The sequence below is a fragment of the Cetorhinus maximus genome, chromosome 2 (assembly GCF_964194155.1).
Source record: "Cetorhinus maximus chromosome 2, sCetMax3.hap1.1, whole genome shotgun sequence".
Lineage (NCBI taxonomy): Eukaryota > Metazoa > Chordata > Chondrichthyes > Lamniformes > Cetorhinidae > Cetorhinus > Cetorhinus maximus.
Genome location: NC_135880.1, coordinates 58,361,599 through 58,388,608, shown reverse-complemented (window position 1 = coordinate 58,388,608; position 27,010 = coordinate 58,361,599). Strand labels below are relative to the sequence as shown.

Here is a 27,010-nt window from a genome sequence, read left to right as displayed (position 1 = left end):
AAACTGAGATTGATTGATTTTCGTTAGCTAAGTTATTGAGCACTATGGAACCAAGTCCAGTAGATGGAATTAAGATACAGATCAACCACAATCTAATTGAATGTCAGAATAGGTTTGAGAGGCTGAATGGCCTACTGCTGTACCCATGTTCATCTGTTTAAAAAGTCAAGCCAAACTCATTTTGTGTGGACATATTTCACCTTCGAGTGTTCAATTTTATAACCTTTGAATAAAAACATTTTAAAATCCTTTATGTATTGGAATTATTTAACAGCTGTAGATGAAATTTTGAAAGCGAAGGAAAACTAAGCAAATGAAAGGGTTCAGGAAAGTTAAAAAATACACGTTTGAAAGGCTACAAACGTGCGTGTGATAGAAGAGAGAAATATTGAAACGTTGTAATAAATTTAACAGATGTTAAGTCTTGGGAGAATGGAAACTAAGCCAAAAAATACCGAGTAAAAAGTCCCTAACTTTCTACAGTAAGTTTGTACTTGGCTACTACCTGATATAGCCACACGGTGTCGTCAAGGTACAGAAGACTAACAGGAAGAATCATGACCTTACATTTTGGGTGTAACTATTGCAGCGACCGTGCTTGGTCTTTTTCTATTATTTTGCATTATCCTTCAACAATGATTGTGTCTATTTTAACGTGTAGAATAAAGCCTCCGAATTTCATTTATATAACATAGACGAATAATGCAACACTAGAGTGCTGCGGATGTATGCTACGTGATCCATGTGCTACTGTAACAAGCCTGGGAGTGGCGCTAATCCGCCTTGAGCATAGAATTGACTGAATTAATTGCATTTTGCAACCGTATTAATGCAAAAATCGCCTTGGAGAAATACATTACGAAGGTTGATATAATAACATTTTTAAAAGTGCGTGCAAAAAAAAAAGTGGGTGTTATATACGTTGCCAAGTGCTGCTGGTTTGCTCTGATGAAGGCAAAAAGCGAACCTAGAGGGAATGACCTCAATCAGCTGTTGATCAGCTGGCACCAGTTTCAGACTCACAAGGCGGAAGCAGAGTGAATCATGCACAGGCGCACTGGGGTTGTTTTTCACAAAAACCGTTTTAAGTGAGGTGGTAGGTATGATATCCCCGTCTTTTGTACAGACCAAAAGCTGGGCAACAGCATCTCTGACTGTCCAAATCCAGATGCTCCTTTTTAATATTGCAGTGGTCGCGCCTGCAGCTTTTGCAGCCGAAGGCATTGATCAGTGGTGAAGATCCCACTTTTCAGATCTTCATTTTTTTTGTACATTTTTTTATAGTCACACACATATCTATATAGATATATAACTATGGTGCTGGGAAAGGTGAAGAGTTTTACAATAAGCTATGACTGTCCTAATGATAACAATATCCCCGTCTATGCCAGCGGAGATTCAGTCTCTGGACGGGTGATTATAGAAGTTACTGGTGAAATCCGGGCGAGATCTCTAACAATCCATGCGAGAGGACAGGCGAAAGTGCGCTGGACGGAATCGAGAAACGCTGGTTCTAATACTGCCTACACTCAAAACTACACTGAAGAAGTAGAGTATTTCAACCACAAAGACCTATTAATCGGACATGAGAGAGGTAAGCTTGGAATTGTAATAAATAAAATATGATCTGGAAGTTTGCATTGTTTAAAGTCTTTGTGCAGCTTACTGTAACCCTACTGTAAAATGTGAGCAATGCAGGGCAGATCATTGGATATTCGGAATAGTGCATTTTTAATAAGTTATAAAACGCTCAGTATTAAGATATGCGGTAAACAAAAAAAAAATCCATCCGACATTACTTCACAGATGTAAAAGTTCGGTATCCTGTGGCTCACCTTTCATTGCCAATTTGTTTGCCAATGAGTAGTGAGATGTTGCACAGGGTGGATAACAAATGCCCTAAAACAAATATTCGTGTCAATATCTCGCTGGTTTTGTTGCAATTCTCCTGCATCGATTCATGGGGGTTTAACCCCCTTTTGTCTCTGTGATTATGCTCGTCATTGTGTAATATGTGATACAAACACAAAAATCACTATCTATTGAATAATGTCGACACAAACTTCACCCACCTAAGCTTTTCTTATTTTTTAAATTGCAGCTTAGATTTAGAAACCAAGAGCTGTGTATATTACAATAGAAATTAAATGCCTGAATGTCTTTTTCAGAATTGCAGTAATTTATATAATGCCCTGTGTGCGTGCAATGGCTTCCAGACTAAGTCCTTGAATTTTACAGTCCGAAGATGTTTTCGAAAATTTGTGCCTTTTTTAAAAAAAATATTCAATTTGATGCAACGGTTGTATTTTATTTAAATGTGTTATGTAGGAGAGGTTACAGTAACATGTTACTATCATTCGACACGTACTATCACTTAGATGAGCTGCTATGACATCAAAATGGATTTTATATTGTGGATTTCTACAATGACATCTCTTGACCCAATACTATTGTAATTGTAAATCATGTATTAAATAATTACAAATCAATTGTACATTCGGTAACATTTAAAAAAAATAAGGTTAGTTGTTTTCCTAAGTTTCCACCCTTTGTTCAAAGCGGTTCAATCCTGTTTGGGACAAGCATTGGGGGAAGAAGGGGGGCTGTGAGTCTTCTCTTCGCTCATTGGTTTACACCGTCAGATGGTGAGGATGACTTAATGCAATTTTGCAGAAAAACAATTTGCAACAGCTGCTTTGCACCTTCGTTATTTACGTATATTATCAAATGAAAATCCATATTTTCCTTGAAATGACCCTTTTTAATACATGTATGGGTATAGTTCTGATATCGTACCACCATATTCCATTTGCAAAGCTTCCACTATGAAATTGCGTTAATTGAATCTAAATTCGTGGATATTTTAGGAATATGTTAAAATGTTGCCTTATATTTTTTTCCTATACATTTTATGCATCCAATTTGAAGTCCCACTGGGGTTCAATTAATGGGTTAAGAGCACAATTAATGATTATTTGCTCAAACCCTGCTGAGTGAAAAGGCACATTAATTTTATTTCCTCTTAAAACAAATATTGATCACTTGTGTAATTCCTCAATCTGTAGCGCACACCGTCGAATGATCACAATGGGTATTTTACACTGTAGTACATTTTCAACCTTTTTTGCAATTAAGTTTTTCGTGTTCTGTATCTTGCCCAAGTTTCTGTCGTTCAGCTTAGCTTTGTTGCAGTTGCCCCTCCCCGCCCTGCCGATTGGTGCTGCCGTTTGTTAGACTGTTGCTAAGGCGCTTGTTAACTTTCCATTGGTCAGTGGAGCTGTCTATCATCTCGTTTGCTCTGCTCCAGTCATCAGCTTTTGTTAAAAAAAAATTCTCTTAAGAGTTCAAGGTTTTTTTTAAAAAAAGTACAGCAGTGAAGTATGGATTTAGTAACAGGGACGTGGCAGAAATACAACATTGATTAGAACGTATTGTATAATTACTGCCATTTCATTCCTGAGAGTTGTAACGCCAGAATCATATCTTCAGTTAATACATTGAATAATCAATGTCATTGAGATCCTGTAATTCTGGAATTATGGGTCCAAAACATTTTATTGGCGTTTAAAAACAAAAAAACCATCAAAATCCCATGACAAAACGTCTTTTTAAAAAAAAATTATAATCTTCTGCGATTATGCATTAAGGAGCAATTGCAATTTGTGCCTTTGCAGTTTGTAGAGCTGTCTGCTCAATGTGCTGTGACTCTAGCCCCTCCCTCCCATTGCTCTTGTTCCAGCCTCTCCCTCAGCAGGTTAGGCTGTACTCTGTGCTGATGAATACCATGTGGTTGCGGCTGCGCTGGGCTGTTCGCTCCGGTTCAGGCCGGCTCTCTCCGCTGCCTGCCTGCTGCTGCTGATTGACAGCTCGCTACTTGTTTACCGCTTCACTGCAAAGCCTAGCGTGCTGAGCTGGCAGAAAAGGGGAGAGGAAGAAAGGCATTGAATCCCGAGCAGAATCTTACGGGAAAACAAAGTTATACACACACACACAAAAAAGGTTTAATTAATACAACATTTTATTTTAAAAATGTAACGTTGTTCTGAAACATTTATTTTTCTTTAAAATCATGAATTAATAAATAGAAATTGCCCCTTATATTGCAGCATGATGTTGGGATTGCACGATTCTAGTCACGATTTGACAGCTTTTGTAAAAAAATAAAATTCATAGTCTCTATTAAAACAGGGATTTTAATCTCCAGTGTAATATTCTGGTGGAAGATTGAGGGAATCTCAATTTCAATAGACAGGTGCAGTGTTGGAAATGGGGTGTCAGTAAATAGAAACCAGCATCAGGTTGTTGCAGAATTTGCTGTTTTTTTTAATCCTGGTGCTTGTCAGGAAACGTATAACTTAATATGGAAAGGACTCGAGGTAGTTTAAACAGTTACGTCATTGCGGAGAATAAGGAAGGTCAAATTATTTATCATTTAAAATTAAAATCCCAAAGGCTCAACCGTGGCTGTGCAAGGGTGGAGCTGCTCCGACCTTGTGGCTCCTGATAGGACTACTTCAAACAACGCTAGAGATCGCCTAGTAACTCTTAAAACAAATCAGCCTTACTGTACCTTCGACATTTCCTGGAGGGGTAACAGGTCCATTGCTGTCATTTGCTGGGAGGGGGGGAGGGGTTGTTAATTGCACTATTTCAACCTATTTATAGACCGCAAGAGCATCACTAGTTTTTGTTCTGTTTCCTGCTTGAATATCAATTACTCTAGAGTTAGATTTTTAGAATTCTGGTCTACATTCACTGCCTTTCTACTAACAAAAGGTTAGTGATATAATATAGTTATAATTGGCACTTGAACAATGCAGCCTATCTGTATTGTTTCAGCACTTCCATGAAAAAAAAATCACATAATGTCTTCTTTGGGAAGGAAGCCCACATTACTTTGGCTAGCCTATATGTGTCTCCAGCCCCACATACCATTATGGTTGACTCTTAACTGCCCCCTGAAGTCCTGTAGCATGCCAGTCAGTTATATTAAACTGCTACCAACAATTCAGAAAGAAGGCCCTCTCAGGGCAACTAGGGTTGGGTGTTAAATGGCAGATTTGCTAGCAACATCCACATTCTAAGAATTTTAAAAATTGGAGGATATAGCTATTTGTAAAGTTTATTAAAATATTGATAATGTTAACTAAATTGGAGCAGGACTTGTTCATGTTTGCATCACGTTTTCCTAAACTGTACCAGGTACATTTATTGCATACCCCTGAGTTTTAAAGTTGTCTAGAAGTTACTTTTCCAATACAAATGTCATACTTCTCTAAATTGGACCTGTTTAAAAACACTGAGGGATGTTGATGTGTTACAAAGTAAATCACTTTTCTTTGGATACTAATTCATCTTATCAATTGTTATTGTTCATCTTATCATTATTGTCTGTAGACATTTACATAATCTGTAAAATATTTGGTTTGCTGCTTCTAATTATTTCATCCATTTTTTTTCAGATGATGATGATTCTGAAGAAGACCTCACCACTATACCTTCAGGCAGACATGAATACCCATTCAGCTTTGAGCTTCCACAGATGTAAGATTTGCACCTTTCCTGTTTCTATATGATATATTCCTTGGAGTAAATTGCAAATAAAAAACATGAATATGTATATAATTGTAGATTTGTATCGCAAATCTGCTTATTTGAGGTTTCCCTCATTCCTTGTACAAAACCTTTTTAATCTTACCTTTCACGATAACAACCCTAAGGTCTTCCCATCACTGAGTCTTTTTTAATGTGTCCCACGTTCTGGCCTCCCCTTATTTTTCTAGTGATGCAATTCAAATAATCACCTCAGTGTAGAAATACATGTAATACACAGCATGGAAACAGGCAATTTAGTCCATGCTGGTGTTTACACTGCTCCTGGACCCCCTCTTAGCCCACTTCATTTAACCCTACTAACATGATGATCTGCTCCTTTCTCCCTTGTGTTGATGTAGCTTCCTCTTAAATGCATCTATGCTGCTTGTCTTACTACACCCTGTGGTAGCGAGTTCCACATTCTAACCACTCTACAGATAAATAAGTTTCTTCTGAATTCTCCTATTGGATTTATTAGTGACATATGTATATGTGTATATATATGTGTGTGTATATGTATGCCTGTACTTTTATTTACATGAAAACATCCTCTCTGCATCTGTCCTATCAATATCATTCATAATCTTAATGATCTGTACCAGTTTACCCCTCAGACATCTCTCTTCTAACTTAAGATAAAAGCAAAAAACTGCAGATGCTGGAAATCAAAAATAAAAATACCTGGAAAAACTCAGCAGGTCTGACAGCATCTGTGGAGAGGAACACAGTTAACATTTCGAGTCCGTATAACGCTTCAACAGAACTAAGGAAAAATAGAAAAGAGGTGAAATATAAGCTGGTTTAAGGATTTGGGGGTGGGGGGGGGGGGGTGGTGTGACAAGTAGAGCCGGATAGAGGGCCAGTGATAGTTGGAGATAGACATAAGAACAAAGAAGTGTTGAAGGTGGTGATATTATCAAAGGAATGTGCTAATTAAGGGTAGAAAGCAGGACAAGCAAGGTACAGATAGCCCTAGTGGGGATGGGGTAGGGTGAAGAGAAGGGATCGAAATAAGCTAAAAGGTAGAGATAAAACAATGGATGGAAATACATTTAAAAATAATGGAAATAGGTGGGAAAAGAAAAATCTATATAAATTATTGGAAAAAAGGGGGATCAGAAAGGGGGTGGGGATGGAGGAGAGTTCGTGACCTAAAGTTGTTGAACTCAATATTCAGTTCGGAAGGCTGTAAAGTGCCTAGTCGGAAGATGAGGTGCTGTTCCTCCAGTTTGCGTTGAGCTTCACTGGAACATTGCAGCAGGCCAAGGACGGACATGTGGGCATGAGAGCAGGGTGGACTGTTGAAATGGCAAGCGACAGGGAGGTCTGGGTCATGCTTGCGGACAGACCGAAGGTGTTCTGCAAAGCGGTCACCCAGTCTGCATTTGGTCTCTCCAATGTAGAGGAAACCGCATTGGGAGCAGCGAATGCAGTAGAATAAATTGAGGGAAGTGCAAGTGAAATGCTGCTTCACTTGAAAGGAGTGTTTGGGCCCATGGACGGTGAGGAGAGGGGAAGTAAAGGGGCAGGTGTTGCACTCTTCTTCTCTTGTAACTTATGCCCTCTTGCTACAGTTACATACCTGAAAATATTCATAAGGGATTTACAGTATGACAAAAGAAGGGACCTGAGATATTGTACTTGTAATCAAAATTATTTCAACCATCTAAGCTGCCTATAAGTATCTCTTGACTGATGCACTATCCCAATTGGAAGATGATTTTGTTGTTGCAAATTAGTACCATACTATTTGTGGCCATTGCCTTATGATCTGTTTTTTCTTGACAGACCATTAGCTACCTCCTTTGAAGGCAAATATGGCAGTGTGCGCTATTGGGTGAAAGCTGAACTGCACAGGCCATGGATGCTGGTAATGAAAGTGAAGAAGGAATTTACAGTCTTTGAACACATTGACATTAACACTCCATTGTTGCTGGTAAGCGCTAGAAACCTTTGCAAGCTTACCAATATAAAATTCAATAGATTTATTTGGACATGGACATATGTAATTCAATTTAAAAGATGCAAGACGTTAATATAGTGTTCCCAATAATTGAAACCAACTGGTTACAATAAAACAAAATGATTATTCTCTACTGGTTGAAACAGCTAAGCTACAATTATTAGAAAGCTTTAAAGAGAAAATATTGTCATTGAACTTCTATGAAACAATTGCTATTTTAATTAAGCTTAGATGATTATTTTAAAGACTTGCATTTCAATTTAAGCAGAACAATGAAGCTAGCAACTATTTATCAGTCATTTCCCATCAAAGATTGTGAACCTTTTTAACTACAATAGTGCTACAAATTCTTCCAAAAGATTAAATTGTTTCTCCAGACAGGAACACTTATGAAACAGACACATTCATCATGTTTTAAAAAGAAAATGCTGCTTATTCACTAGAATTTGTAAACCCTATCTACACCATGCTATGCAGACTTTATTTTAACTCCAATCCTGATTAATCCAAAATGAAGTAATGTCAGCAATTAAACTTTTCACATTGAGCTTGGCTCAGATTTTTTAAAATAAATTTGATTTTACATGCCATTTTTTCACTTGTTTGCTTAACAGTTTTAGTGAAAACAGGTAGACTATAAAACAGCAACAAGCTGCACAAGTGAAAAATTGTAATATTTTGGTTCCCCCCATAGTTGTTCAAGCAGAGTGCATTTCCATAGTTCAGACTATAAATGTTTCAGAACAAGCAGTTAAAGAGTATAACCATATAAAAGTAAGACTATTCCAGCATAGAGGTCATCATAACTATGCTCTATCCAGCCATTAACTGATAGGTACTTGCATTTCTAGCAGTACATCACTGGGTAATGACTGGGAGCAGAATTTTTTCCCTAAACCAATGAATATACTTAATTTGATTTTAATGTAAGTTCATAATTGTCTCACATTCTTCTAAACCCTGGCGCTGATTACCCTTTCTCTAAATATTCATGGCAGTCGAGGCTATTTTGAGAACAGTACTTAAAATTTGAACTTTAAACAGTTCAGAACAAACTAAAACATTTCTGATCAGTTGTGTTTCAGTGATACTAATTTTAACTTGTCCATTAAGGGTGGTGGGATACTGTGCACTAGCTAGGAGACTGACATTAAGCACTCTTGTGCAACGTGCAAATTGATAAAATGCCTGTAGTAAAATTCTCTGTACAATCATTAATACTTTGCACTTAAAAAGTGTATAGCAGAGATTTTCAGGTATTTTGCTTTAGCTCCATATATCATCCTGAGAGACTGTCTGTTCTGAAGGGGAGCAGGGGTATTTACTGTGCTTTCTGTTCTTTTTGCAGTCACCACAGGCAGGCACAAAAGAGAAAACTCTTTGTTGCTGGTTCTGTTCCTCAGGCCCAATATCCCTAAGTGCCAAAATCGAACGGAAGGGCTACACACCAGGTAAAAATCTGGAGCACCGAAAATGAAATAAATCCTTGGTCTATGCTAAATTTACTGATTTCAGCCAGGCGGCAGTATTGGTGCTACAACTGATTTCAGTGTGTATGGACTAAGACAGAAAAATTCAGCCAAGCTTCACATTCCAAAATTGCTATCCAATTACCCCTACTTCCAACCACCCTTACTGGAAAGTGCACATGTACATTCTTCTGTTTAGGAGAGGATTAGGCTTGGCTGTCATCACTTGTGCAGCCTTTCTCAAATTTATCAAATTGCCTGCCACAATTTATCATCCTTTGCCAGCACCAGACTGACCAGTCTACATGTCCAGATCACTACCAGAGGGTTGCTGGTGGTAATGGGACCATATCTTGGCATGAGTTGCCATTTCAGGAAAGGATCAGAGAGATTTGTGCAGGGAAGATTCTTTACATCAATAATAATCAAATTTAGTTCATTAGTTTTCCAAATTCTACAAGTGCCTCTTTTCAAATCTTGGCTTTTAATTACAATAAATTAATTAAAATGTGTTCTTTTTATCACTCCACCTAGTAATGTTTTAACTGAAAAGGACAAAATGGCTCCTGATTTCCATTGTTAATACTGAGACCAGTGTTACTCATATTGTAATTTTAATAGATGTGACTTTACTTGTTAAAGCCAAATATTATTAATACAGAATACTATAGATCAATGGGTTGATGCATTAAATGTTAATTGAAACAGAACTCTAAACTGTTATCTTAAATGAGACAATGCATATTCCAGATACAGTGCACAATACGATTTACATTTGTGTGTGTATGGGTGTGCTCTTCTTGCACAGGTGAATCAATTCACATATTTGCTGAAATTGAGAATTGTTCTTCCCGTATGGTAGTGCCAAAGGCAGCCATTTACCAAACACAGACTTTCTATGCCAAAGGGAAAATGAAGGAAGTTAAGCACCTTGTAGCCAACTTGCGAGGTGAATCACTGTCATCTGGAAAAACAGAAAGTTGGAATGGAAAACTACTGAAAATTCCGCCAGTGTCACCCTCGATTGTAGACTGCAGTATAATTCGTGTGGAATACTCACTGACGGTAGGTGGTTTCTTGATTACAGTTTTGTGTGTTGACGTTGCAAAATCAGGACATTGAAAAGCATTTCATTGGTAACACCAGTCCTTCAGAGAAGGAGGTTTACTGTGCTATCATCTTTCCCTTGCCTTAGTTTTTCCTCCCCTTTATTTTTCTTCTCTTTGCCCATCCCCAAGTCCAGCTCAATATTTGGATAGGATGTTTAGTTTTTTAGAAACATCTGAGATAGGTGGGGATCCTTTCCCAGCCAGTTTCTTCCTTATATCTTGACCAAGGCTGAGAAACTGGCTGTCAAGGAAAGCCCAAGTAACTGTATGGGAAATTTTCATGGTCTTGATATTTTTCCTAACCCTTTTTTAGGTTTCCTGCTGTAAGCTTGAAGAGCGCAAAATTCCCTTTTCTGCAGGTAACGTTTGTGAATGCAGGTGTTTGTAAGATGAAGAAAAAAAATTGAATAAAATGTCTTTTCAATGTTTGTATGTATTTCTTTCCCATTTAAAAAATTATTTTCTCCCTTCTCTAGATCACCACGCACTACATCCCGGCCAAGAGGGCGTGAAGGTGACCTGCTCCCAGGCCAATGCCGCTCTGTAACCGGCTGCCAGGAGGTGCGCGGGGTGACTTGCCCTGTTTTTAAAACTGTTAAAACATTTTTTTTTATTATTCTTATGGGGAGACAGTTAGCTTCCACTTATCCCTCCTCCACTGGCCCGGTTGAGATTGGTAACACACTGTCTTGGGAATAGTGTCATTTTATATTTTAGAAGAATTGTCCTTTCTCTATAGGAACCTGCTAGTTTAAAGTTCTGCTGCATATTTTTTTTTCTTGGTGGGTTAGTTTAACTGTGACCATTCTAGGGTACATTACTGTGATGTGTAACAAGTTTAAGAAACTAACATTTATTCATGTCCTTTTGCAAAAATGTGTGAGCTTGAGGTTAACTGTGGTTTCCTGAGGGGAATTTAGTAGTGACTGCGTCATTAAAAACCACATCACCTGTTGCTGTGTAGTCAAATCAAAATTTCCTTTCTGTAAAACACTGGAGTAATTCAGTGACGAATGTAATGTGCTGAATTTGAAAACAGCCCTGTAGTAAAACTTGGCAAATTGTGTATCAATTTATTTTCCCTTTTACTTGCTGATCTTCAGCTCATGCAAGATTTTTCAGCTCCGATGGCTGAGGCATTTATGTAAAGGGATACTTTCACTTTTTAAAAATTTTGTTTCATTTTTGCATTTGCATTTCAAAGAGATCACACAAGCCTAAAGGGTAAAAGCATTACCTACTAAATCAGGACACATCAAAGTTACCAATTTGATTATTTAGCCTGTGCTGAGTTAAGCTGATCTCAACCAACATGGAACATAATAATTTGGGTGTCTAGTGCACCTGGGCTGAGGGAATTGGGTGGGGAGAGAGGGGGTATTGTGGAAATCAATCAGGGTTGTTTCCTGATCACTGTTCAGTACCTCTACTGCTGTCTTAAACATGTGACCATCAGTTGAGAACAGGATCAGGTTTGGTTTTGATGCTCCGTGTCGTTAAATAGCCTACAACTGATTTCTATCTAGGATCCTAAATGAAGAATGGTTACTTGGGCAAAATGTTGAAGGGCACCAGTAGACTATTAGACAACAACAGCCACTGCCTTCGATGGAAGGAGGGGAAGCAATTTGAGGGGGAATCTTTATTTGCAACTTGCATGCCATTAAGGAATGGTTCAAAAATGCAATGTATATAGCACAATCCTTCAGAAACCATGCAAGATGGATGAGTTACAGTCGACAAAGACTTTTGAGGGATGAGGCCTATATATTTTTACAAATAATTTACTAATATATACATCTGAATTACCTGTATATTTCTGATCACAAGTTTTGTAGTTTAACTTTGTCTTTTCAGTAACACAGCGTTCAGAGGTAAATTGCAGTGCCTTCTCCCAAAGCTCAATGGGTTAATGCACGCAATGGTATGTTATTGAGTTGTGCAAACCATGAAGCTCACATGTTTTGATTCCAGCTCTGTCGAGTTAGGTGATATCTGCCAGACATTGGTGAAGGCACTACCTTTGGCCTCGATGGCTCCAGGATTTGGGGAATGGTAGTTTTCTTTTAATATGAAAAGAAAACAAAACTGATCAGTTTCCCACTCCAGATTGCTATCCAGGAACCATGCTGGAAGTGCATGTGGATGGATATATATTGGAAACTGGATTAGTTGGACCCCAAAAATGGAATAGCTCACTGATCTTCATTATCCAGGTGTTCATGTGAAAAATAGTCACTTGGGTGAGGTACCAGAGGGCTGTACTGCTACCATTGGAACCTTGCTCCAGCATAAGTTACCACCCTCTGAAGAGGAGGGGTAAGGGGAGAAAATTGGGGAGGGGTGGAAAAAAACAAGTGTCAGTGATTAAAACTTTCAACTCTTTTTTTCCCTTAGGTCTATGTGGATATCCCTGGAGCAATGAATTTAACCCTGAATTTACCATTAGTTATTGGTACAATTCCCTTGCATCCCTTCGGCAGCCGAACATCCAGCGTTAGCAGCCAGTGTAGCGTGAATTTGAACTGGTTAAGCCTCGCACTGCCTGAAAGACCTGAAGGTAAGGACAAGTTCTGGCAAAAATGTAATCCATTATAGTTTCCCTTTAGCCAACTGGATAGAATGATCACCCAATGTAACATTTTAGTTGGATAAACTAGTAGGCTGGATTACTGACCTGTGCAGCGTTAGCTAACCTCAATTGTGCTACAATTTATTGCACTGCAATTGGCTAAAGGGGCATATTTAAAAATAAATCAGCAGGGCTTACTGCTTGTGTGTGCTGTCCAGTTGCATCTGTTGGAAAACATGAACATGTGAATGTTTGGATTGGATGCAACAGGGATGCATTTTTTTCATAGAAATTTACAGGACAGTCGGTGAACATTTGGCCCATCATGTCTGTGCCAGCTGACAGCAAGTCGTCCGGCTTAAACCCACTTTCCAGCTCTTGGTCCATGGCCTTGTAGGTTACGGCATTTGAAGTGCATATCCAAGTACTTCTACATATTATGAGCGTTTCTGCCTCTACCTTTCAGGCAGTGAGCTCTAGATCTCCATCTGTGTGAAAACAAATTCCCCTTCAATGCCCTGTAAGCCCCCTACCTCTAACCCTAAATCTATGCCACCTAATGATGGACCCCCCCCAACCAAGGAAAATAGAACCTTCCTATCCACTCTTGTCTAGACCCCTCATAACTTCCCACACTTAAATTACATTTCTCCTCCACCACCTCTGCTCCAAATAAAACAACTCAGCCTCTCTAAATTTCCTCAGATAATTAAAATTCTCCAGTCCTGAAAACATCTGCATAAATCTCCTCTGTGCCGTCTCTAATGCAATCACATCTTTCCTATAGTGCGGTGACCAGAACTGCATGCATTACTCCAGCTGTGGCCTAATGAGTGTTTTATACAGTTATACAGCATAACCTCCCACCTCTTATATTCTATGTCTCAGTCAATAATGGCATCCCGTATGCTTTCTTGGCCACCTTATCTCCTGTCCAGCCCCTTCAGGAATCTTTGGATATGTACTCCCAAGGTCCCTCTGTTCCTCAACACTTCTCAGTAACCTACCATTTATTATGAATTCCCATGTCTTGCCTGTCCTTCCCAAATGCATTACCTCGTACTTCTCAGGATTTGCCACTGTTCTGGCCACCTAATTAATCCATTAACATATTCCTGCAGTTTACAGCTTTCTTCTTCATTATCAACCATATGGCCAATATTTGTATCATCTGCAGACTTCTCAGTCATAGACTCAGACATTTACAGCACAAAAGGAGGTCATTCATGTCCGCGCCAGTCAACAAAGAAAGACCTGACTACACTAATCCCATTTTCCAGCGCTTGGCCCAAAGCCCTGGAGGCTATGGCAACGCAAGTGAATATCTAAATACTTCTTAAATGTTACGAGAGTTTCTGACTCAACCACCCTTTCAGGCAATGAGTTCCAGACTCCCACCACCCTCTGGGTGAAAAAATTTCTCCACAACTCCCCTCTTTGCCTTCTAACCCTTAGCTTAAATCTATGCCCCCTGACTATTGACCCCTCTACTAATGAAAAAAGTGCCTACGTATCCATCCTATCTATGCCCCTCATAATCTTTATGCACCTCTATCAGATCCCCCCTCAACCTTCGCTGCTCCAAGGAAAACAACCCTGGTCTATCCAATCTTTCCTCATTGCTCAGACGCTCCAGCCCATGCAGCATTCTGGTACATCTCTTCTGTACCCTGTCCAGTGCAGTCATATCCTTCCAAGAATGTGGTGACCAGAACCCCATGTAGTATTCCAGTTGTGGCCTAACTAGCGTTTTATACAGTTCCTGCATGGCCTCCCTGCTCTTGTATTCTACGCCTCGGCTAATAAAGACAAGTATCCCATATGCCTTCTTAACCACCTTATCTACCTGCGCTGCTACCTTCAAGGATCTGTGGATATCCACACAAGGTCCCTCTGATCTTCAGTACTCCCCAGGGTGCTACCATTCATAGTGTAATCCCTTGCCTTGTTAGCTCTCCCCAAGTGTAGTACCTTACACTTTTCGGGTTGAATTCTATTTGCCACTGCTCTGCCCACCTGACCAGTCCATTGATATCCTCCTGCAGTTTACAGCTATCCTCACTATTTACCACCCTACCAATTTTTGTGTCATCCGTGAACTTCTTGATCATACCCCCTACATTTAAGTCCAAATCATTTATGCACACAAACAGCAAGGGCCCCAGCACCGAGTCCTGCAGAATCTCATTGGAAATGGACTTCCAGTCACAGAAATATCCCTCTACCATCACCCTCTGCTTCCTGCCTCTCAGCCAATTTTGGATCCAGTGTGCCACTTTGCCTTCGATGCTATGGGCTTTTACTTTCTTGACCAGACTGCCATGAGGGATCTTATCAGAAGCTTTGCTAAAGTCCATTTATACCACATCAAATGCATTACACTCATCAACACTCCTGGTTACCTGGCTATACCTAATTAATCTTTGTCTCTCCAAGTGCAGGTACACTCTGTCCCTCAGAATCCTTTCCAGTAACTTCCCCACCACTGAGGTTAGGCTGGCCTGTAATTTATAAGTCTATCCTTTCCTCCCTTTTTTAATTATGGGACAACCTTAGCAGCCCTCTGGCACCTCACCGGTGACCAGAGAGGGTTTGAAAATTACTGGCAGGGCCCCTGATATCTGTTCCCTTGCCTCCCTCAACAGCCTGGGATACATCTTATCTGGGTCTGCAGATGTATCCACTTGTAAGGCCACTAAACCTTCTAGTTCTCTCTCTCTCTCGCGCACTCTCTCTCTCTTGCGCACTCTCTCTCGCGCACTCTCTCTCTCGCGCACTCTCTCCCTCGCGCACTCTCTCTCTCCCTCGCGCACTCTCTCCCTCGCGCACTCTCTCCCTCGCGCACTCTCTCCCTCGCGCACTCTCTCCCTCGCGCACTCTCTCCCTCGCACGCACTCTCTCTCTCCCTCGCGCGCACTCTCTCTCCCTCGCGCGCACTCTCTCTCTCCCTCGCGCGCACTCTCTCTCTCCCTCGCGCGCACTCTCTCTCTCCCTCGCACGCACTCTCTCTCTCCCTCGCGCGCACTCTCTCTCTCCCTCGCGCGCACTCTCTCTCTCCCTCGCGCGCACTCTCTCTCTCCCTCGCGCGCACTCTCTCTCTCCCTCGCGCGCACTCTCTCTCCCTCGCGCGCACTCTCTCTCTCCCTCGCGCGCACTCTCTCTCTCCCTCGCGCGCACTCTCACTCTCCCTCGCGCGCACTCTCACTCTCCCTCGTGCGCACTCTCTCTCCCTCGCGCGCACTCTCTCTCTCCCTCGCGCGCACTCTCTCTCTCTCTCTTGCGCGCACTCTCTCTCTCTCTTGCGCGCACTCTCTCTCTCTTGCGTGCACTCTCTCTTGCGTGCACTCTCTCTCTTGCGCGCACTCTCTCTCTTGCGCGCACTCTCTCTCTTGCGCGCACTCTCTCTCTTGCGCGCACTCTCTCTCTTGCGCGCACTCTCTCTCTTGCGCGCACTCTCTCTCTCTCTTGCGTGCACTCTCTCTCTTGCGCGCACTCTCTCTCTTGCGCGCACTCTCTCTCTTGCGCGCACTCTCTCTCTTGCGCGCACTCTCTCTCTTGCGCGCACTCTCTCTCTTGCGCGCACTCTCTCTCTTGCGCGCACTCTCTCTTGCGCGCACTCTCTCTCTCTCTTGCGCGCACTCTCTCTCTTGCGCGCACTCTCTCTCTTGCGCGCACTCTCTCTCTTGCGCGCACTCTCTCTCTTGCGCGCACTCTCTCTCTTGCGCGCACTCTCTCTCTTGCGCGCACTCTCTCTCTTGCGCGCACTCTCTCTCTTGCGCGCACTCTCTCTCTTGCGCGCACTCTCTCTCTTGCGCGCACTCTCTCTCTTGCGCGCACTCTCTCTCTTGCGCGCTCTCTCTCTCTCTCTTGCGTGCACTCTCTCTCTTGCGCGCACTCTCTCTCTCTTGCGCGCACTCTCTCTCTCTTGCGCGCACTCTCTCTCTCTTGCGCGCACTCTCTCTCTCTTGCGCGCACTCTCTCTTGCGTGCACTTTCTCTCTTGCGCGCACTTTCCCTCTCTCTTGCGCGCACTCTCTCTCTCTCTTGCGCGCACTCTCTCTCTCTTGCGCGCACTCTCTCTCTCTCTCTTGCGCGCACTCTCTCTCTCCAGAACTGCCTCCTTCCTTGTTGGGCTTTTTACGTACTGGCTCAAGTAGAACTTTGCTCCCTCCATATCTTGCACACTAAAACTATCCCAGTTAATATTTGGGTATTTAAAATCTCCTATTACTACTAATCATGCCCTCCTATATTCAACTCCAAATCATTGATATAGTTTGGGGCCTAGTAGTGAGCCCTACAAAAACTTACTGGAGACAGCCTTCCAGTCACAAAAACGCCCATTGAACATTACCCTTTGCATCCTGCCTCTGAGCCAATTTTAGATCCAACTTGCCACTTTGCCAAGGATCCCATAACTTTTACTTTGGTGAGCAATCTGCCTTGTGGGACTTCATCAAAAGCTTTACTAAAATCCCTGATGGGCAACGTCATATGCACTGCCCTCATTGGCCCTCCTTGTTATCACCTCAGAAAATTCAGTCACATTAGTCAGACATGACCTTCTCCTAACTAATCCGTGTTTTTCTAACTGAAGATTTTATCCTGTTCCTCAGAATTTTTTTCAATAATTTTTCCACCACTGAGGTTAGGCTGACTGGTTTTTAATTTGTCAGTCGCTCCCTTTTTAAACAATTATTCAATGTAAGCTGTCCTCTGGACCTCGGCACCACACTGGTAGCCAGGGAGGATTGGGAAACAATGGGCGGAGACTCTGCTATATCTTCTCTTGCTTCCTTTATCAGCCTAGGATACATTTTGTCTAGACCTAGGCATTTATCCACTTTCAAAGATGTTAAGTCCCTTAATACTTCCTCTTTCACTATTAATTTTATCTAATATTTTGCACTCCTCCTCCCTGATTGCAATGCTGTAATATCCCTTTTTTTGTGAAAACAGATTCATTAATTAAGAACCATACCAAGACCTACACACACACAGGTTACCCTTATGGTCCTTAATCTTTATTTAGTTTTCCACTTGCTCTTTACGTATTTATAAAAAAACCTTTGAGTTTTCCTTGAATTTACTTGCTAATATTATTAATGTCCTCTTTTGCCTTCCTAATTTTCTTTTCAATTTCCCCCCTACACTTTATATATTCCTCTAGGTTTTCTGCGGTATTGAGACCTGAATATCTATCATGTTTCCCTTTTTCTTTATTCTCTTCCAGCCTTTGTCATCCAGAGGGCTCTGGATTTGTTAGTCCACCCTGTACTTTAAGGATACAGACTTACCCTGAACCCTCATTATCTCTTCCTTGAATTCCTCCCACTGATCTGGCACTGATTTACATTCAAGTAACTGTTTCCAGTCCACTTTAGCTAAATCACATCTCAGCTTTTGGGCTTGCTACATACTGGCTAAAGTTCTCCTGCATTCGTTTTAAGAATTCTGCTCTCTGTGTCTTTCACACTAATTCTATCCCAGTTAAGATTAGGCTAGTTGAAATCCCCTTTCTATTATTGCCCTATTATTTTTGCACTTCTCGGAGATTTGCCTACACTTCTGCTTTCCTTTTTTCCTTCTGACTGTTCGGTGGGGTGCGGTGCACAGTGCATTCCCAGTGGTGTGATTGCCCCATTTTATTGTTCCTCAGTTCAACCCATATGGACTCATTTGATGACCCTTCTAGCGTATCATCCCTCCTCACAGCTATAATTGTTTCTGTAATCAAAATTACAACTCCCCTCCTTTTTTTAATTCCCCTCGCTATCTTGTCTGAAAACCCTGTAAGCAAAATATTGAGCTGTCATTCCTGCCCTTTCAGCCATGTCTCAGTAATAACTATGTCATCATACTCGAAGGTGTCGATCTGTGCTCTCAGCTCACCTGCTTGCTCCCTAGACTTCTTGCATTGAACCATTTAGCACTGCTAAATTCCTTTGTTTATTTTCTGCCCTTTGTTTCCTCTGCATTACAAGCACACTTAATCTAATTTTCTGCAACTTCCATTTCCAACTTTACTCCTCTCCTTTCTGAATCTACTCCTCTGGTTCCCATTCCCCTGCCAAGCTAGTTAAAACCCCTACCAACAGCACTAGCAAAACCACTTGTAAGGATAATGGTCCCAGCCCTTTTTGAGGTGCAACCCATTAGCCTGCACAGGTCCTACCTCCCCAGAAATGGTCTCAATGTCTCAGGAATCTAAAGCCCTCCCCGGTGCACCATCTCTCCAGCCATATATTCATCAGCTCTATCTTCCTATGTCTAGCACACTCAAGCATGTTGCACAGGGAGTAATCCAGAGATTAATATGTTTTTTGAAGCCCTGCTTTTCAGTCTCTCTCCCAGCTCCCTAAACTCTGCATTCAAGACCTCCCCCATCTTTCTACCCATCTCGTTGATGCCGATTATGAACTATGTCCTTTGGTTGCTCACTCTCTTCCTTCAGAATGCCCTGTCGCCACTCAATGACATCCATGACCCTGGCACTAGGGAGGCAACTGACCACTCTGGAGTCACGGCTACAGCCACAGAAGAACCTGGCTGTTTTCTTCATTACCAAGTCCCCTACCACTATTGGTCTTCCACTCTTCTTTCTCACCTGCTCCTTGTGCACCTGAGCCACGGTGTCGTGGACTTGGGTCTGGCTGCACTCTCCAGAGAAACTGTCAATCTCACCAGTATCCAGAACTAAACACTGGCTGGACAGTGAGATGCACTCATGGGGTCCCTGCCTGGTCTTCCTTGACCTTCTGGCTGTCACTCATTCCCTCTCTGTTTGCACATTTTAAGCTCTGAGGTGACCACCTCAGGAAATATGCAATCCATGAAGCTCTTGAGTCTCACGGATGCCCTGTAGTGATTCCAGCCGCCACTCACACTCCAAAACTTGGAGCTCGGGCTGGCGCCGCTCCCTATATATGTGACCGTCCAAACCACAAGGAGAAACTAGAAATTCTTGCACGGCACAAGATGGGTGACCAGCCTCCTGACGTCTACTGTCTGTGTTGTCAAGTGAAGGGTCGCTACTTGGGCAATGAATAACCAATGGCTTTGGAACCGTACACCACAAGAGTCCATGCCTGAAGAGGAGGAGAAGCAAAAAAGCAGAACAAAAATCATAAATAAACCCGGCAGTGATGTACTGCATGTTTTACTAAGTTCTGCTCATAAAAGTCGAACTGTAGAATTGTGTGTTATGTTGCCATTGCAGTTGATTGAACCAGTGCAGTTCCTGTCCGATAATGACACATGGCTGTGTTTTCTTTTTAGCTCCACCCAGCTATGCAGAAATTGTTTCCGAGCAGCAGCGACGAAATAACCTGGCTACCACGGCAGTACGGGATGAATTAGAAAGAGTGTTTGAGGGACCATTGTTTGCCTATATCCAGGAATTTAGGTACCAGCCTCCACCTGTATATTCGGAGGTAAGAGTCTTTTAGGTTATTTGAAAGAATCAGAATGTGGAGACCTCCTTATTAATTGGAATTTAAGTACACAGAATCAATATTATTGAAGATCTTGTTTAAAACAAAGAATTAGGGTAGATGTTGCTCAATTCTGAGCTGAACCTACCCACAAAACCAGACCTGATGTATTAGAAACACCAAAGGCATCCCCTGCCCAAACCTGTCCATGACTGGTGCCTGGGGCCTGAGTTTCATGTGAAGATGCTCAACTAACCATTTGAAAAATGCCTCATTGTTACACTGGTGGGTAACAGCTCCCCGAATGCACCAGTGTCGGCACATACCTCAGCCTATCGACAACACGTCCTAGATTGCAGCTGGTTGTATTATCCCTTCTATGTACTACATTACTGGAGAGATGAGATAATGCCTCCTAAAAGCAAGTCACAGGAGAGATCAACTAGTAATTACTCGTTTCCTCTTCTCAATGGATTTATTTGATCAATAATATCTTGTGTTGGGCAACTTTGTAAATAGACTTTTAGATGTGGGCAGCTATCCCTACAAAATCCAGTACATCAGGACACATGACTTCTTAAACTCTTGCCATATCTTATACCCACAGAATCACAGAATTGTTATGGTGTAGAAGGAGGCCATTTGGCCCATCATGTCAGCACCATCTCTCTGAGCATTTTAACTTCGTGCCAATCTCCTGCCTTTTCCCTGTAACCCTGCAGATTGTTTTTATTTAAATAATCATCCAATGCCCTATTGAATGCCTCAATTGAACCTGCTCCCACTACATCTCCAGGCAGTGCATTCCAAGCCCTAACTACTTGCTGTGCGAAACAGTTTTTTCTAACCTCACATTTGCTTCTTTTGCAAAACACTTTAAAACTGTGCCCTCTGGTTCTCGATCCGTTTACAAGCGGGAACAGTTTCTCCCTATCTACTCTGTCCAGGCCCCTCATGATTTTGAAAACTTCTATCAAGTCTCCTCTCAGCCTTCTCCTCTCCGAGAAAAACCGTCCCAGCTTCTCCAATCTTTTCTCATAACTGAAGTGTCTCATCCCTGGAACCATGTTCGTAAACCTTTTCTGCACTCTCTCCAATGTATTCACATCTTTCCTATAGTGTGGCATAACAGTGTTCTCTATCTGTCCTGCCACCTTTAATGACTTGTGTACATATACACCCAGGTCTCTCTGCTCCTGCACACCCTTTAGAATAGTATCCTTTATTTTATTCTCTGTCTCCATACACTTTGATACAAAGCATATCACCTCACACTTCTCTGCATTAAACTTCATCTGCCATCTATCAACCCACTCCACCAATGTGTCAATGCTCTTTTGAAGTTCTACACTGTCCTCCTCACAGTTTACAATTCTCCCAAGTTTTGTGTTGTCCGCAAACTTTGAAATTGTCCCCTGCACACCAAGATCTAGATTACTTGTATATATCAGGAAAAGCAAGGGCCCCAATACTGGTCCCTGGGGAACTCCACTACAAACCTTCTTCCAGCCCGAAAAATACCCTATCCCTTAGCCAATTTTGTACCCACGTTGCTACTGCCCCTCTTATTCCTTGACTTAACTTGCCTCAACTCTGTTGTATGGCATTGTATCGGACACCTTTTTGGAAGTCCATGTACACCACATCAACTGCCTTGCCCTCATCAACCATCCCTGTTACCTTTTCAAAAAAAAACTCCAGCTAGTTAGTTAGACACGATTTTCCTTTAACAAATCCATGCTGACTCCTCCGAATCAATTCACATTTTTCCATGTGACTATTAATTCTATCCTGAATAATTGTTTCTAGAAGTTTCCCTACCGCCGAAGTTAACGTGACTGGTCTGTAATTACAGGGCAGATCTTTTTAACCTTTTTTGAACATTTTCACATTGCCCAGATTTAGAATAATACAGCACAGAAGGTGGCCATTCTGCCCATTATGCATGTGCCAATTCTTTGAAAGAGTTAACTAATTAGCCCCATTTCCCAAGCTCAGAAAAAAATCCATTTTGTTTGGATCTTCCACCATGCATTCTAGATCATCCTAACATGCTTGGTAAAAATATTTACCCCCGTCTCAACTCTTGGCCTTTTAGCCAATTATTTTAAATTTGTGTCCTCTAATTGCTAGCTCTTCTACCAGTGGAAACAATTTCTCTCTATTTACTCAACAAAAAACATCCTACTTCCATTAAATCTCTCCTTAATACTCTCTGCTCTCGGGAGAGCAGCCCCAGCCCAATCTCATCAGGTAACTAAAACCCCTCATTCCTGGTACCATCCTACTGAACCCTCTCCATGTTATCTTCAAGGCCCTGACATCCTTTCTTAAATTTGGTGCCCAGAATTGGACACAGTGATTTATAAAGAATTGGCATAACTTCCTTTTTTTTGTATCCTGTGGTCCTGATATTTATGGGAAGGGTGCAGATCACAGAATCACACAGTGCAGAAGAGGCCCTTCGGCCCATCGAGTCTGCACCGACACATGAGAAACACCTGACCTACCTACCTAATCCCATTTGCCAGCAATTGGTCCATAGCCTTGAATGTTATGATGTGCCAAATGCTCATCCAGGTACTTTTTTAAAGGATGTGAGGCAACCCGCCTTCACCACCCTCCCAGGCAGCGCATTCCAGACCGTCACCACCCTCTGGGTAAAAAAGTTTTTCCTGACATTTCCCCTAAACCTCCTGCCCCTCACCTTGAACTTATGACTGCTCATGACTGACCCTTCAACTAAGGGGAACAGCTGCTCCCTATCCACCCTGTCCATGCCCCTCATAATCTTGTACACCTCGATCAGGTCGCCCCTCAGTCTTCTCTGCTCCAACAAAAACAACCCAAGTCTATCCAACCTCTCTTCATAACTTAAATGTGTCATCCCATGCAACATCCTGGTGAGTCTCCTCTGCACCCCCTCCAGTGCAATCACATCCTTCCTATAATGTGGCGACCAGAACTGCACACAGTACTCCAGCTGTGGCCTCACCAAGATGAGGCCGAAACAGCCAAAGAACCTGGCAAGGCTGAGGACAAAGACCTCCTGAATGCTTTATCACTCCCATTTCCTGATGGACTCCAGCCAAACTGGCAGCAGAAGATGGCGCTTCTGTCTGAGATGCCTGCAATTGAAAGACCTGGGGAGAGACCAGGGACTTCTGTGTGGAGCCTGGGCAGAACATTCATGCCCCTCCTTGCCCACACAGTGCTGAAAGAAACACTGATTTTGGGGAGGGGCAGCTCCTGTCTGCCTTTCTTTGAGTTTCCCGACCATGAGTAGCCCATTCAACAGCTGTTAATTTTAAATTGAACATCTAACTATGCTGTGGGATCCCAATTTTTAAAATGTAAATTGTGTCCCATCGCTTTACAATGGACCATTCGGCTGCACTGATATCCACTGGCAGAGAGAAGGAAACACGTGTGTTGTATTGGTGTCGTTTTGCACATTTTTCACTTTTTAAATGGCGTGTTATTAATATCAAAGCCTCTGCCTCTATTTATAAAGCCAAGATCCTATATGCTTTTTTAACAGCCTTATGAACTTTTGTCCTGCCACCTTTCATAGGTTTGTATAAATTATCACCTAGGTTCCTGCACCCCTTTTAAGACTGTGCTATTTTAGCTTGTATTGCTTCTCATTGTTTTTCCTTCCAAAATGCATCACTTCACACTTTTTCTGCATTCAATTTCTTGTGCCATGTGTTGACCCATTTCACCAGTCTGTTTCCATTCTCCTGAATCCTGCTTCTATCCTCATTTACTACATTGCCAAGCTTTGTGTCATCTGCAGACTTTTGAAATTATGCCTTTGGTACCAAAGTCCTGGTTATTAATTTCCTCAATCTTTTGCACCAATTCATTGAAACTTCTCCAGAAACTATTTGCTGCTCACTAGCAAAACTCTGTCCTCTCTTAGAAAAGGTGGTACAGAAATCACTTAACCAAAGCCAAAAAGCAAAAAATATTTAGGCTTTTTTATTTTCCTTTTTGCTCACTGAGACCTACACTGGACCTTTGAATGCATTTGTAACTGCATCAGCATGAGTTGCATTAAAAACATCTGCAATTGCATGTTCTTAAAGATTTGTGCCTTATGTGTATAAAGTATGGTTTGATGGCCTCAAACGTTTAATTTTCATGTGTTCAAAGAATATGGAATACATCTCTTGCTTTCTTCGGATTCTTTTTACTGATGTGTACTTGTTTTATGGTGGTTTTAAATTTCTGGTATATGCTAATGACATTTGCAAATTTTGGCAATGGCAAATTTTGATATAAACCATCAGTTATATTTTTGAGGAAATTGCTGGCCTGGAATTTTTAGGAACAGGGAAACTGCCGTTAGTGTCAAACATTAGACTATCCTTTTATAATGAACCAATCCCACCCATCTATCTTTTACACCAAAACGTTTTTTTTTTGTTGTTGCTGCATTGTCAATCCTGGTTTTCTCCATCCTCTCCTGACACATTGACTCATGGCTGGCAACATCTGGTTAAGACATGGACCAGAGGTCAAACTTGGTCTGAGTGGCTCAATATCACACTATAGCAAACACCAAAAAAAAATAAGGTCACCAAGTAATTCCCAGCATATGTTTGCGGGGCCCTTTGCTGCATGTTAGCTAACTATTGTTGCTCTCATTCAGACTGTGTGCTGGGAATCTGCCTGTATATTTATTTGTTTATTATTTTAATTATTTTTATTTCACAGATTGACCCTAATCCAGATCAGGCAAATCAGAACCGAGAAATAAACCCATGCTGTTCCTCCCGCTGATGGGTTTTGTGTGGCTATCGAGCCTATTCTTTCACGATGGTTTAAAATGCATCGCTGCACTGTTGAGGACGGAAGACTCGACGCAAAGAAAAAAAACGGTGATGTTTTATAACAGTGGATAGACAGAGACAACTTGTGCTAATGAAACCGAAAATCTGTGGCCTAGACAGGAAGCTGCTGAAGATGCTGGAGGAAATGCTGATGTTTTCATGTGGCACATCCAAGAAGCAGCTGAAGTGGACAGTGGCCATAGTCTCATGACATTCACACCATTCTACTGGGGTTCTCAACCTTAATGGAAATTTGCACATATTATTCAGTGCTTGTGTTGCGCTTCATATTCCATTCAGTCTTGAAGATGGCTGTTTATTTTTACTTTTGGTTGTGGTGAATTGCAGGCTGCAGACTTCAAGTTATTGATTTTCTTTTTCTTCTGGGGTCTGCACAGTTCAAAGATCAAGTCAGCAGTGTACAAAACTGACAATGCACTGATGTTATGTAGCCTGGACTGTACCTGCTTTGCACGTGCTCAGTATTGTCGCCTCAGACAGGCCTTGCAACACCAACCTACTTGTGGCTTCTTTTAAAACATCAAATGCCTTCAAGCCAATATTTGTTCTTTTGCAGCCTATTGTAGTAGAATAGCAACTGATCAAAAACCTGGAATAAGGCTACAGAGAAGATTCTAGGTTCATTTTCTATTGTTGGGAGCTATGTATTTTGTCGTTACTCCTATTTGTTGCATTTCTACAATATACAGAGTAGTTTTGTGTTTCAGACTGCCTAAAACACTCAAATCTCAGGTGAATTTGTCACTTGCCAAATTGTTGGTATTCTTTTTTTTTAATGTGTATTGATTAAATTGCACTGTTTTAAAGCAAGGGACACTTGCAAAATATGGATGGATTTTGAATTCCTTTTTCTCTCCCCATGACCAACACCTCATTTGACCATAATATTTGCTCTCGCAATGAAGCATTACTTTCTCCCCTTCCATATTTTGTTACCCTGTTCCCAGTGAAGTGGGTCAAGATTTGGTCAACCTATTTCCAGAAAAGAAATCCAAGCAGTTCTAGATAATCTAAAAGTCTGAAGAACCTAAACACTTTGTTTAGTATTGGATGTCGCAAGTTTCACCATGGCTGAAACTTTAAGAACCAGTAATGGGCATTTCTGTTGCAAAAGAAAGTCAAGCTCTTCCAGTTCGATCAGTCGTAGGATTGAGTACAAGTGGTCTTATTCCACGAGTGGCCTTTTTGTGAAGAATACAAATTCAACTGAAGTATGCTATTCTGTATTGACACAAGTGCAGCACAAACATGGAATAGATATGTCGAAGGGTTTGACTGTGGTTATTCTGCTGTGTATTGTTCTGTTGCGTTGTGGATGGAGGGCATTGAGGTTCACAACATTTTGCGAGTGCCCCAATTTACAAATTGTTTTGTGGGGTAGTTGGCATTATAGGGCATTTGATGTTTCCATTTGGGCAATCCTCATTTCTTTTTATTTTCAAAATTAGGGATCAACAATTGCTAATGTCTACAGCAGGTATGAAACCTGATTCCATATAAGAAAAATTACAAAATTAAAAAGGGATTGATCAATATTATTCTGCACCCTTCATTGGCCAAAGAGGGCTGGTCATTACTCATAATGCTCAGTTTTTCTTTGCTTTTCAGATCTTGAGTGCAGTTATTTGAATGGAGTTCTCAATACTTCAGGTATAGATGTATTTGCTGAAACTGAATTGGTGTAAGAATGTTTTTTTAAATATATATTTGTTAAATATTGATCGATCCCTAATGTAAGAAAAAAAGGACTTTGTAGTCCAGTATTCAATTTAAGTTTCCTAATTTAAAAATTAGGAATAAATATTTTAAAAATCCAAAATGTTCTAGAAACCAAGTGCAATATTTAATGTTTTTTGTAAGGTTTATTCATTGACCTTGTACAGACTTTTTTTTAAGTTTTGTGCTGTAATTATCTTTGTAGATTTTGTTAAGGAGACAAAAAGTTCCATGTCCTGTATGGTTTAATTTTTGTTTAGCTGTTCGTGTAAAATAAAAATGTTTTGCTATTGAA

The 27,010-nt window shown here is 41.3% G+C and overlaps 1 protein-coding gene across 3 annotated transcripts; it reads left to right on the top strand.

The window, feature by feature from the left end:
• The first annotated feature begins 1,055 nt into the window (after positions 1 to 1,055).
• On the top strand, positions 1,056 to 27,010 carry LOC144694511 (arrestin domain-containing protein 3). Of its 3 annotated transcripts, none has more exons than XM_078565029.1 (8): positions 1,056 to 1,594; positions 5,463 to 5,544; positions 7,384 to 7,531; positions 8,907 to 9,009; positions 9,890 to 10,092; positions 12,534 to 12,696; positions 19,986 to 20,140; positions 24,863 to 27,010. In XM_078565029.1, the coding sequence occupies exons 1-8, from the start codon at positions 1,315 to 1,317 to the stop codon at positions 24,926 to 24,928; spliced, it is 1,200 nt and encodes a 399-aa protein (XP_078421155.1). In that variant the 5' UTR covers positions 1,056 to 1,314; the 3' UTR covers positions 24,929 to 27,010. The 3 variants fall into 3 exon arrangements, with proteins under 3 accessions (XP_078421155.1, XP_078421148.1, XP_078421166.1); XM_078565022.1 differs by having other exon boundaries at positions 1,057 to 1,594; positions 9,836 to 10,092; XM_078565040.1 differs by lacking the exon at positions 8,907 to 9,009 and having other exon boundaries at positions 1,062 to 1,594; positions 9,836 to 10,092.